The 14129-nt window shown below is 38.2% G+C and overlaps 1 protein-coding gene across 2 annotated transcripts; it reads left to right on the forward strand.

The window, feature by feature from the left end:
- The first annotated feature begins 468 nt into the window (after window positions 1–468).
- LOC133525497 (uncharacterized) lies at window positions 469–6770 on the forward strand. 2 transcript variants are annotated; one of them, XM_061861756.1, is made up of 2 exons: window positions 469–2557; window positions 3753–3964. In XM_061861756.1, the coding sequence occupies exons 1-2, from the start codon at window positions 716–718 to the stop codon at window positions 3774–3776; spliced, it is 1866 nt and encodes a 621-aa protein (XP_061717740.1). In that variant the 5' UTR covers window positions 469–715; the 3' UTR covers window positions 3777–3964. The 2 variants fall into 2 exon arrangements, with proteins under 2 accessions (XP_061717740.1, XP_061717739.1); XM_061861755.1 differs by having other exon boundaries at window positions 2469–2557; window positions 3753–6770.
- The last annotated feature ends 7359 nt before the right edge of the window (window positions 6771–14129 follow it).

Below are 14129 nucleotides of genomic sequence, written 5' to 3' on the forward strand. Positions count from 1 at the left end.
ATGTTACCGCCCATTCAGTTGTCTTTGTTTATGTTTCTGTACATTTACTGTACACTATGCGAGGGTGTGCAACTGCAATAAAGAGTATAGCATTGCATTGCATTGCATTGTATGGTATTGTATTGTAATGTATCGTATTTTACTGTATTGTATTGTATTGTATTGTAGCGTATTGCATTGTATTATATTGTATTGTATTGTATGCATGTATAGCCGGGAAAATGGCATGGCATTTATCAGCAAGTACCTAAATTGTAGTGTATTGCATTGTATTATATTGTATTGTATTGTATTATATTTATTTATTATTTATTTATTTAATCTAAATGTAAATTCCTAATGCATTTGCATTGTTTAAGCGTTATAAGTAATTGCGATTTATTGTCAACATAGTTTTTTTTGGTATCTCAAACGGCGCCACACGCCCATAGATAGTGTCAATTCTTTCATCGCTCTCGCTCTCTCTATCAAAAATGGCTGCACGCGTAAGTCCATAACTCTGTGTTAAAAATAATAAAATTAGTTTTAGTGCACAAATATTGTGCTTCAAAAAATGTAAAAGTCGAAATAAAAGACTATTGTGTTAAATCCAACGTTTTATTGAAGAGTTATCCACCAGTGAACCAGCTTATCCAATTATCCAAATTGTGCCGGCCACATGGTCGGACATTGGTCCAATCGAACCGAATAAGAACGAAATTACAAGATTATCACCATGGAATATATAAAATTACAGCAAAATATAGAAGAGATAATTGACAAGGCCGCTTCTAACCTCAAAAAATCACCGAAATCGCGTATGACCAACACGTACTTACAAGCAAGGTTAGATCTTCTCGAAGGAAATTGGAAATCTTTCGAGAGCAACCATCAAACGATTTTGTTAGAATCTAAGGATCCAAGCAATACGTACTTCACAAATGAAACCTATGACAGAGTCGAAGAAAAATATATTGATTATAAGTGTCAGTTAAAAGAGGCCTTGGAAAAAATCAAATCAACAATGTCAACATCCTCAACTCACACACATAATAATCTACAGAGTGAATCAAATCCATCAAGTGCAGTGAAGCTACCTAGAATTATAATCCCCGTATTTTCTGGCAAGTATGCGGAGTGGCCTACTTTTCACGACCTATTCGAATCTGTGATCAATAACAACCAGACTTTAGCACCTGTACAAAAGCTCCACTACTTAAAGGGTCATCTGACGGGTGAAGCAGAGCAGTTAATACGACACACACCTATAACGGATGCAAATTATGAACAATGTTGGACATTATTGAAGAAACGTTACAGCAACACTCGCTACATCTCATCGTGCATACTTAACCGCTTAATAAGCCAAAAGACTTTAACCGCAGCATCTTCTTATGGTGTCAAACAAATATTAGACACAACAAATGAATGTTTAAGTGCTCTGACCAACATGAATATTGATGTTTCAACATGGGATCTTATCATCATCCACCTGATCATACAGAAGCTTGACCAGGAATCCCGGAAAGAATGGGAACACAAGATAAGTGATTACTCAGATAAACTACCAACGTTTAGTGAATTTTCAACATTCCTAGAATCCAGATTTAGAGCATTGGAGTTCTTAGAGCCAAGTACTAAGAAAGAAACAAGATTAAAAGAAACAGAGCGACCTAAAGTGTTCAGCATTACCTCATCAGCATCATCAGTATCCTGCCCATTTTGTGCAGAGGCTCACTTGTTGTACCAATGTAAGCGGTTTAGCCAGGACTCTGTACAACAACGGAGGGACTTTGTCAAAAGTAAGGCGTTGTGCTTCAATTGCTTTGGAGCAAAGCATTCTGCAACACACTGCAAGCGAGACACAACATGTAGGCGCTGCGGCCGCCGTCACCACTCCCTATTGCATCTGGACAGCGAGCAACCACCTTCAGCGCAACCAAGCCGAGCCGTTGAAGGGGTGAAGATCCACAACCAACAGCCGAGTACCCATGAGAAGTCGGAGCAGAAGGAACCTGGGCCTGGTAACATTGTGGCTCACGCTGCCGAAAGTTCAGGTTCATCGAATAGTGAGATAATATTAACAACGGCATTAGTTAAGGTAGAAAATAAAGGAAACTGTCATATACTTAGGGCATTTCTTGACCAGGGTGCACAATTATCATTCGTGACTGAGCGTGCTGTACAATTGCTTCAGTTACACAAGATACCTGTTAATGTTAGTGTTGATCCCTCAGGGCTGGGCGGAGAAAAAATCCCCTTGTCAGTCCCAATTAAACACAAAGTTCAATTCAAAATACAATCCATTTGTAGCTCTTTTAGTTGCGTTGTTCAAGCATATGTGGTAAGTCAGGTAACTAATCCCATTCCTTCACAGAAAGTTGAGATTCATGATTGGCAGGAGTTGAAGAAATTAAAGATGGCAGATCCAGGATATGACACTCCAGGCCATGTGGACATGTTGCTGGGTGCTGAGGTGTATGGACTGACCCTGACAGAGGGTATTGTACGTAATCCGACGTCCACGCTGACAGCACAGAACACCGCTTTGGGCTGGATCCTGTCAGGAAGAACACAAGTGAGTAACCATTCTAATAGCTTTATAACTGCTCATATTCTGGATAACTCCATTAATGACACTCTCCGTAAATTCTGGGAAATAGAAACTGATCAGCCTCGCAACTTGTTGTCTAAGGAGGACCAAGTGTGTGAGGAGCATTATGCATCCACTACAACTAGAGACTGTACAGGTCGCTATGTTGTTAGTCTCCCATTTCGTGATGAAGATCCATCATGTCAGTATGGCGAATCACGGAAAGTGGCTTTAAGGAGATTTCTCTCATTGGAGAAAAAGATGGATAGCAATCCACTCCTAAAGCAGGAATATACCAAAGTGATAAATGAATATTTATCACTAAATCACATGGAACTTATCCAAGACCAGCGGGACGCTGCGAGACCTGGCTGTGTGTACATGCCTTACCATGCCGTGATTCGCAGCGACAAATCCACAACCAAGTTTCGCATGGTTTTTGACTGCTCTTCTAAAGGTGTTAATGGCAGGTCCTTGAATGATGATCTCTTGGTTGGTCCACGACTACAACCAGAACTGCGTCATATCATCATGAAATGGCGTATTCATCCAATTTGCTTTATAGCAGATATTATAAAAATGTACAGGCAGGTTAAAGTCGTGGACAAACACACTGATTTCCAACGCTTGCTGTGGCGTGAGAGTTCTGATGACATTGTAAAGGATTACAGGATGTTACGTGTAACTTTCGGGGTCTCGTCAGCTCCTTATCTTGCAGTCAAAAGTTTACAGCAAGTGGCTAAAGATGATGGTAAAGATTATCCATTGGCTGCAGAAAGGGTGCTGACAAATTTCTATATGGATGATTTCATGAGTGGGTGTGAGACAGATGATCAAGCCATCCAAATCTATTCGGAAATAGTTAGTTTGCTAAGTAAAGCTGGGTTTGAATTACAAAAATGGGCAAGCAATAGTCAAAGATTAATGGAAACAATTTATCCACACCCGGTTACCAGCTCTGACAAAGACATAAAACTGGATGACATGATCAAAATCCTAGGCTTGTCTTGGAATCATCAGACTGACTCATTTCACTATAAGGTTAACTTACCTCCACAGCCAACCCCCGTCACCAAGCGGAACATCTTGTCTGACATATCACGTCTCTTTGATCCACTGGGATGGATTTCCCCAGTCATTATCCGAGCCAAGATATACATGCAAAAACTGTGGGTTTCAGGTCACTCGTGGGACGAGGAAGTGACTTCCAACTTGCTGACAGAGTGGAATGAGTTCCGTGAGCAGCTCCCGGTTCTCAACGACTTCATCATGCCACGATGGGTTGGCGTCAGGCAAGACGCGAGTGATATCCAGCTGCATGGGTACTGCGACGCCTCCAACGACGCTTACGCAGCAGTCGTATACCTGAGGGTAGTGGATCATGAAGGTAATGTTACTGTCCATTTAGTCGCAGCCAGAACGAAGGTCTGTCCAATCCGCCAAATTTCCACACCCCGACTTGAACTTTCCGGAGCAGTACTCTTATCCAAACTGCTGGCAGAAGTATCCACTGTCTTATCCATGCCAGTCAGTCATTGCAGGGCTTGGACAGACTCAACCATAGTCCTCGCATGGCTTCAAGGTGAGCCGAACCGTTGGACAACGTTTGTTGCCAATCGCGTCACCGAGATCCTATCCATACTAAACCATGATCAGTGGGCGCATGTAGAATCCACCAGCAACCCGGCAGACTGTGCAAGTCGAGGAATGTCACCATCTGATTTCATCCAATTCGAGTTGTGGGTCCATGGCCCAGCTTGGCTACATGACCCTAACTACCAGCATCCAACATCCGAGCCCGTATCCACTGAGCTAGAAGCAAAGCCCATGAAAGTCCAGGTATGTACAGTTTTATCCCCTGCTCAGCCATCCGAAGAGTTGAGTGCTTGGACTAAATACTCATCTTTAACAAAGGCAGTAAGAGTAGTAGCTTACTGTCTCAGATTTTGTAAAAAACTGAAAGGAGAATCTTTTCCATCCTATCTGACCGCAAGAGAGCTTGATAATGCCTTGAAGGTAGGTATTAAAGCAAGTCAATTGTCAGCCTTTCCCCGGGAGTTAACTAACCTGAATAACTCTAATCCACTTCCCCGGAGAAGCATTATCTTATCATTGTGTCCCTTCTTGGACGAGGATGGCATTATGAGAACGCGAGGTAGGATTGAGCATAGCGATCATTCTTATAATGTAAAGCATCCTATCATAATGCCTCATGACCATCACTTGTCAAAGCTGATTGTGAGTGACGCTCACTCAAGGACTCTCCACGGAGGCCCCCAACTCACCCTAAATTATGTAAGATCCAAGTTTCTAATTATTAATGCCAAAAGCTTGATTAGACATATTTTAAGTAAATGTGTGAGATGTATAAAGTACAAAGTCACCAAAACTCAACCCTTCATGGCTGATTTACCCAGTAGCAGGGTGACTGTTGCTCGACCGTTCCACCGCACCGGGTGCGACTATGCAGGCCCTATAAATATCAGAATATCCAAAGGTAGAGGATGCAAGAGCTATAAGGGCTATATAGCACTGTTTGTATGTATGGTAACCCGTTGTATCCACCTGGAGGCAGTAAGTTCACTTACCACTGAAGGGTTTCTAGCTGCTTATAGACGGTTCGTGGCACGTCGAGGACCCTGTAAGGAGATTTGGAGCGACAATGGGTCCAACTTTGTCGGTGCATCCAAGGAACTGCGCATCCTCTTCCAGCAGGGCGAGGCTTCTGTCATGAAAGAGGTTGCTGAGGCCTTAGCTAATGAAGGTACTGAATGGCATTTTATTCCACCCCGGGCTCCCAATTTCGGTGGACTCTGGGAGGCGGGTGTCGCCTCTACTAAATATCATTTGAAACGGGTCCTAGATGGCACCACTCTCACGTTTGAGGAGTTATCAACGGTTTTAGCACAGGCTGAGGCTTGTCTAAACAGTAGGCCCATGTACCAGCTGCCATCAAATGAAGTGGACACGAGTCCACTCACCCCGGGACACTTTCTAGTTGGCGAAGCTCTGGTAACCGCGCCAGATCGCAACTATGAAGATTCTCAAATCAGCCCTTTACATAGATGGCAGCTCACCCAGAAGATTATGCAGCAGTTCTGGCGAAAGTGGTCTCAGGAGTACCTAACAACGCTCTATCAGAGGTACAAATGGACTAAGGTGACCCCAGAGCCACAGGTAGGTGACGTAGTGTTAGTTAAGGAGGATGATCTCCCGCCCTCGATGTGGTTATATGGGTTAGTACAAGAAAAGCACCCTGGTCCAGACAATGTCACTAGAGTCGTTACCTTAAAATGTAAACATTCCAAACTTATGAGACCTGTTTCCAAATTAATAGTGTTGCCTGTTGCCAACTAGTATTATTTGTCATGTAGTTAAAGTTATAGTTTCCTGTATTCTTATTTTGCTACCAGTCAGAGCAAGACTAAGAGTATGTTATTAATATGTGTTAAATTTAGTTGTAGGTACCCAAATGGTACTGTAAAATTCATATGGTTGATACTGTTACTGTATAACTTTAGGTTCTTACTCGTAATGAAGTTCCTACAAGGTTGTTACTGAAGTCTCTATTAATACTTCTAAATTCTACTAGTATGTAAAACTATACAAGTGTACTTATTCAAAATGACTGATAGGAAAGAGTACTAATTGTATAAATATTGTAATAGGTATACTTATAAGTTTTTATTTTTTCTAAATTACATTTATGTGTTATGTAGTAATTAAAGGGTTTTTAACCTTCAGGTGATTTCTGGATACTCACTTTTACGGGTATGTTAGTAAATGTTAGTTAACATGCTAAAGTTAGCATACAATGTTACTTGTCTTAGTCAGCCTGTTTTCTCTATCTCTATAGATTGTAATCAAAGTTGTTCATGATCTCTGCCTTATAGACTGGTGAACAGTGTATTTGTATTGTTTATGTTTAAAAAATTTAGATGGAGTGCAAAGTTATCTATTGATGTCATGTTAACTCGTTTTCATGTTAGTTTAGTACGTTAGTAATGTTCAGTTCCTAAACCTTGTTATGTATGTACTGTTGTATGATGTCATGGCGGGCGGTAGGAAGAACATACTGTTCTTGGCGGGCGGAATGTTTAAGCGTTATAAGTAATTGCGATTTATTGTCAACATAGTTTTTTTTGGTATCTCAAACGGCGCCACACGCCCATAGATAGTGTCAATTCTTTCATCGCTCTCGCTCTCTCTATCAAAAATGGCTGCACGCGTAAGTCCATAACTCTGTGTTAAAAATAATAAAATTAGTTTTAGTGCACAAATATTGTGCTTCAAAAAATGTAAAAGTCGAAATAAAAGACTATTGTGTTAAATCCAACGTTTTATTGAAGAGTTATCCACCAGTGAACCAGCTTATCCAATTATCCAAATTGTGCCGGCCACATGGTCGGACATGCATTGCCCTACCAAAATACCGTTGTCAGTATCAATGTCCTTAATGATACATTTGAATTTCCCTCTACAATGCAGTCGACAGCAATGTATTCGCATCTAGAATTAAGCTCAAAAAAGTACCTATAATGAAATAACACATATTCATACATTATTGACACTTTGGTATGCACATTACGAGTACACTCAAAGACGATGGAATGTATTAATTTCATATAAGATTTTCTGAAGTAGTTACATTCAAATTTTAATTTACCTTGACCGTCAAAACTGTTGTAACTAGTGGGTCTGTGAGCTGTACTGACCTCGCGTTAAGCTTAAAAAATGTAAAAGTGAAAAATACTTAGTTCGTTGAGTTACCATCATAGTGAACTCATAATGTTCTTAAGCGCCATAAACGCTATAGGCGCTTAAATCCGTTTTGCCATTTTCCGTATTTTGAAATTTTTCCAAAATCTGGATCGACAATAAAATTCTATTTAATCATAGAATCTGGTCGCAAAATTTTAAGAGAATCAGTTAACATTAGCGACCTGTAGGGCTAATATGGTCGGCTCTTTATCACTTGTCACTATGTCTGTCACGTTCTAACAAGTATATAAGTGCGAAAGTGACGCATGGCATGACAGGTGATAAAAATGCGACCGTGATACCGCTGCTGTAGAGGAGAACATCCGGACATACGAATACAAAATTCCCGAGTCATAACGGAGATCTTCGCTGATACTTCGGTCACTTAAAATAAGTTGCATTGCACAGTTGTGTGTAACTGATTTTTTTTTTTTGTATTAAAAAGTTACGGTAAAATATTGACCACTATTTTCAGTGTAAACCATAAGCAATTTTCCGGTAGCGGATAAGTAGCTTCAGAGGAGTTCCGCATTGTATTTATGGGCAAAATTCAGTTTAATTAAACTACGAGCACCGGTAAAATTGGAGTTATTTTGATAGTTTTATAACGGCCACAAAATTACCATTATTCATTATTTACTGAAACTGTTCATGTAACTAGTTAAATTGATGCTCACCTACTGTAAACATATTGAAATACCGCATAAAGGTAGACGTCCGCAGGGCCGCATCGCACGCATCGGACGCAACGCACGCAACAAATTTTAATATTCTCTATATAGGCGTTAGTGTGTCCACTGATCCGTTGCGTGCGATGCGTCCGATGCGTGCGATGCAGCCCCGTAGACGTTTACCTTAATAATATATAGTTATTATGGCTTAAAAACTGTTTTAAATCGACCCTGCATTTCTAACCCACTGTATTTTCCGGTACTAACAATTACTTTGTTTCTTCTGTTTAAATTACTTACATAAAAATATTCTCTACTATTTTATAATACTGGACAGTTACAGTACAGTACTGGACAGACCCAATATTTAGAATGCCACCTTCAATCGCAATTACAAGCAATAATTGACAAACGGGCTGTTATTTAAATTACATTATGTGGTCAAATAATGCGATGTTTACTTTTTCTTCATATTATTTCATTGCCCCGAATAAGACTTCCAGGCCAATTCGAACGAACACTTGTGCTAATAAATTCTTCTTATCTAATCTTAACTTAAACAAACAATATCTGAATGATCTCAGTTAGTTACCATTATGATGTCAAGTGCGTTCGAATGGGGTTGCTCAAACTTACTACAAATTTTGCACGTATAAGTATTTATTTTCTTGGTTCATTACATTCCTAATCTTTATAGTTCGTTTAAATCCTTACATTACGTCGGTGGCAAACAAGTATACGGCCCGCCCGATGGTAAACGGTTACCGTAGCCTATGGACGCCCGCAACTCTTAAGGTGTTACATGCGCGTAGCCAACCATAACACACCGCACCCTCGTTGTGCTCTGGCAACCTTAATCACCGGCAGGAACACAACACTATGAGTAGGGTCTAGTGTTATTTGGCTGCGGTTTTCTGTGAGGTGGGGGAACTTCCCCAGTTGGGCTCTGCTCTAGATCTGGAATGACTTATCAACTCACAAGTTGCTAATACACATATTAGCAAAAACAATGCGCCGCGTCGCCTATAGCTTGCCCCTCCGGTGTTATGTTTTGATGTTAATAAAACAATTATTGAGATTAATACACACTTGTATTACTTATTATCTTAGTTTATAAAAAGTAGTAAAAGCACAGCACAGCCATCATTGATGGCATCATCGAGTAAGAGAGAGAGTTGTCAGTCTTGCCACAGATACCTAAACTACAGATAAACAGATAGCATATCTGACATCCCCCTTCTTTACCTTATCTGAAAGTAAGTACTTATTCTAAGTTAAAATCAGGTAGAGCTATTAAGATACATAATCACTCAGGTATCTAGGTTTTTTAATAGCTCTTCCTGACCGTGACCTTACACCATTATCATTTATATTGTAATGATTAATATTATTATCATTAGGCATATCTACACCACTTATATTTTCATGAATCATTACAGGCTCAGTTTCGTTATTCTCAGTTACATTGTTCAACACATTCTCATTGTCCTCTGTTTTAAAAGTTACATGTTTTCTAGCCAAACTATAATCTTCACCAGGTGACCCTCTGAAAACATGATACCTATTTCTTTTAATTATAGAGTCTCCTGTGTCTATCAAATAATTTCTATAATTATCTTCCTCTGAAACTATCCTTCCCTTAAGTTTTTTATTATCGTTCTTATCATGAAAATATACATTTTGTCCACTACTAAAACTATTAATTTTGCCTCTATTTTTCCTGTCATGATAATATTTATACATTTCTCTCTTTTTCTCTATTTTTTGCTTAACATTGTTATAGTTAACTTTCTTATATCTGTCTTTAGTTGGTAAGAAAGATGTTACTTGTCTTCCAATAAGCAATTCATTGGCAGATTCTAACTCTTGATCTATAGGCGTATTTCTGTATTCTAATAAGGCCAAGTAAATATCTTTCTTATCCTCTATACATTTTTTAAACATCTTTTTTATAGATTGTATTTGTCTTTCTATAAATCCATTAGATCTAGCATAATAGGGAGAGGAAGCTATATGTTTGAATTCCCATTCTCTACAAAATTCTTTAAATTGCCAACTTCTATATTGCGAACCATCATCAGTATACAATATTTTGGGTATGCCCCACCGTGCAAATACACACTTTAATGCCTTTATATGACACTCTGAACTTTGGTCCTTCAACTCAACAAGTTCCACATATTTAGTTAAATAATCTGCAATTAATATGTAAATTTTATTATTCACAAAAAACATATCAGCTCCTACTATGTCCCAAGGTTTGTTACTCAATTCTCTTAACATTAGCGGTTCATGGGAGTGATTTCTCTGATATCTTAAACATGAGTCACAATTTTGAATTAAATCCTCTAATTCTTTTATCATAAATGGCCAAAATAGCAAACCTCGGATTCTACTTTTACATTTCTCAATGCCTAAGTGACTGTAATGCATTTTTTTAAGCATATCCTTTCTTAACGACTTAGGTACAACAACTGCAGTATTTTTGAAAATTAATCCGTCTGAAATATAGATATCATCTTTTATGGAATGATAATATTTTAATTGTAAAGGAATTTCTTTAGAAGTTGGCCAGGAATTTTGAATGTATTTTATTAATAAACACAGATCCTGATCTTTTTGAGTTTCAATTTTTAATTTATCCCATGTTTCTTTACTTAAATTTATGCCTTGTTTCACTAAACATACATGCAATTCTACTTTTTCATCAAGTTCTTTGTTACATATAGTATCATTTACATAAGCTCTTGATAAAGCATCTGCAACTAATAGTTCTTTGCCAGGTCTATATTTAATTTCTAGGTCATATCCTTGTAATTGAAGTCTTAACCTTTGTAATCTTAATGGAGTCTCATTCATTGGTTTTTTAAAAATATGTTCTAACGGTTTATGGTCTGTCTCTACCTGTACATGTCTACCATAAATATATTGGTGGAATTTATGGCATCCATATACTACAGCTAAAAGTTCCTTTTCTATTTGAGCCCACGATCTTTGAGTTTCTGTTAAAGCTTTAGATGCATATGCTATAGGAGCATTATTTTGAAGTAAGACAGCACCCAATCCCGTGCTACTGCTGTCAACAGATAGAGTTATTGGAGTATTCATATCAAAGTATTTTAAAACTGGTTGTGAAGTTAACACTTTTTTTAGCTTTTCAAAATCATTTTTTTGTTTATCACCCCATACAAATTCAGAATCTTTTTTAAGTAGTTCCCTCAATGAAAAAGTTACATCTGACAAATTAGGTACAAATTTTGCTACATATGTTACAATCCCTAATATTGTTTGCAATTGTTTTTTACTCTTGGGCGCCTCCATACTCACAATAGCTCTAACTTTCTCTGGATCCGGTCTAATACCATCACCACTCAAAATATGTCCTACATATTTCACTTCTGTTACCCCAAACTGACATTTATCTTTGTTAAATTTAACACCTGATTTCTCTGCTTTATCTAACACCATTTTTAATCTTTCATTGTGCTGTTCAATTGTTTCCCCCCATACTATAAGCTCATCAACGTACTGTTCTACTCCTGTAATGTCCTTAAAAATATCTGAAAAATATTTACTGAATACCTCCGGAGCCGAATTCAAACCAAAAGGTAAGCGTATGTAACAATATCTACCAAAGTTACCAGCATTGAATGTTGTATATAACTGACTGTCCTCACTTAATTTAATCATGTAAAATCCTTTTGATGCATCTAAGACACTAAAGTATTTAGCAGAAGGCATTTTGGCTACTAATTCCTCAAAAGTGCTCATTTTATACCGTTCCCTAATTATGTATTTATTTAAATTCTGAGGATCTAAGCAAATTCTAATATTACCACATGGTTTCTTTGTAACTACCATTGAATTTACCCATTCCGTTGGCTCACTAACTTTCCTTATGACACCTGCACGCTCCAGTTTGTCCAGCTCGGTTTTAACTTTTTCCTCTAATTGAAATGGTATTTTCCGGGGTCGCTCAGCAATTGGTACATTATTGTCTTGTAATTTTATTTTATATTCATATGGAAGTTCACCTAGACCTGAAAACAAATTATTATATTTTTGCACAATACTGCTTACATTTTCATTAACTATCTCTACAGGTATTACAATTCCCAGTTCCACTCCAGTATAATAGCTTAAGACACCTGTTCTACAACAATTTGCAACATAAAGAGTTGTGAAACATTCCTTATTCTTATATTTTATTGTACCCTTACATGTTCCTTCTATTTTTATTGGTGAACCATCAAAATTAGTCAGTCCCTCATCAGGTCTACACACTGTCAAATTCAATCTACGAGCAATATCTGAATGTATTATGTCAACTTGTGAGCCAGTATCAATTTTAAATATAGTTTCTACATTGTTTAATTTTAATTTCATATACCAGTCTTTTTTACTTACGGATGCACAGCTTTTGTTTAGGCACATAGCCGCAAAATGGTTGTATTTGCCACACCTCACACACTTCTTATTAAATGCTGGGCATTTTGCATAGCCATGTTGTCTGCCACACTTGCCACAAGGTTTCTTATGATATGACGGTTCTGGTTGTCTTGTGTGCGCTTGACCCTGCTGTCTGCCGTATGACTGCTCTCTGGTTCTGCTCCTGGAGGGCTGCCTTTTATCACTAGAGTGCTCCTTTTTTATGTTCCTTCTTTGTCCCGCTCCCACTTCTATTCTTGCTACCTCATTTTTGTTCTTGATGGTATCCATTTGAGCTCTTGTAGCTTCAGCCGCTCTGCTCATATTTATACATCTCTCCAAAGTCAAATCCGTTACACTAAGTAAGTCTTCCTTTAGTTCGTTGTCAATTAATCCTATTATTATCTGGTCCCTAATGAGTCCATCCTTGAGTTTCTCGAAATTGCAGTCTAAGCTAAGTTTTTTGAGTGCTGTCACAAAGTCTTCTATATTTTCCCCAGCTTTTTGCTTCCGATTGAAAAAAATATGTCGATTGTATGTTTCATTGCTTGGTGGACTACAGTGTTCTTCTAATTTCTTGAGTATTTCTTGGTATGTTAGTTTTTCTTTGTTCTCAAGTGTATTGTAGACCACGAGGCCTTCATCACCTATGCTGTGAAGTAGGAGTGCACTTTGCTGTTTTTCAGTCAACTTTTCGGCCGCACCACTCGCCTCAAAATATAGTTGGAATTTTTGTTTCCAATCATGGAAAGCTTGTTTGATGTTGTTTCCTGAAAGATTCAGGGGTGCTGGCGGTCGTAACATGTCCATTTTTGTGATGCAAAATGGCGTCCCATGGAAAAGTTTTCTCTATTTGTCCCAATAGTTTTTTATTTGACATACCGTTGTGATTCTTATGTCCGCAGCGCCATGTTATGTTTTGATGTTAATAAAACAATTATTGAGATTAATACACACTTGTATTACTTATTATCTTAGTTTATAAAAAGTAGTAAAAGCACAGCACAGCCATCATTGATGGCATCATCGAGTAAGAGAGAGAGTTGTCAGTCTTGCCACAGATACCTAAACTACAGATAAACAGATAGCATATCTGACATCCGGCCCACGACATTTCCCTACAATGCCTTGCTTCGGGGAATATTTTATCTTTCTTCATAAAGGAAGCCAACAATAGCGAGTGATGTATTTAGGAAATAAATGTCAACCCATCACTCAATGTTCGCTGTAGAGTGTATTTTGGACTTTCCTTTATTAGTGAAAATTTAAGAATAATGATGCGGTCCGCGGTGAGGCAGGTAGATTTGCCACATGGAAAAACACAGCAACTTGAATGAATGAATGAAAATCTTTATTTTCACACAACTATTAGCCAATATATAAATACCTTAAAACAGCATACAGGATTTCTGGGTCGCGATCCAAAACCACTTTTTCTGTCTCTGTAAATGATCCACATTATTATAATTATTGGTGATAATAAGTAATTAGCAACATCATTAGGATCTTCTTTGAATTCTGTAAATATACCTTAAAACTAACAACACACATGGCTGCGATGCAGTTCGTGAACGCGCATTGTCAGGGAGCCGGCCGCTAAACCGCCTTAAATTGACACTCCTGTTCTCAACATTACAGCTTGCAATGTTTGTATGTATTTTCGGGTCAAATCTTGCAGGCTAAATTAGACCTCTTCG

Source organism: Cydia pomonella, chromosome 15 (genome assembly GCF_033807575.1).
Source record: "Cydia pomonella isolate Wapato2018A chromosome 15, ilCydPomo1, whole genome shotgun sequence".
NCBI lineage: Eukaryota > Metazoa > Arthropoda > Insecta > Lepidoptera > Tortricidae > Cydia > Cydia pomonella.

Coding starts and splice junctions, on each gene's coding strand:
- LOC133525497 (XM_061861755.1), top strand. CDS start 3,842: ATGCCACGATGGGTTGGCGTCAGGCAAGACGCGAGTGATATCCAGCTG.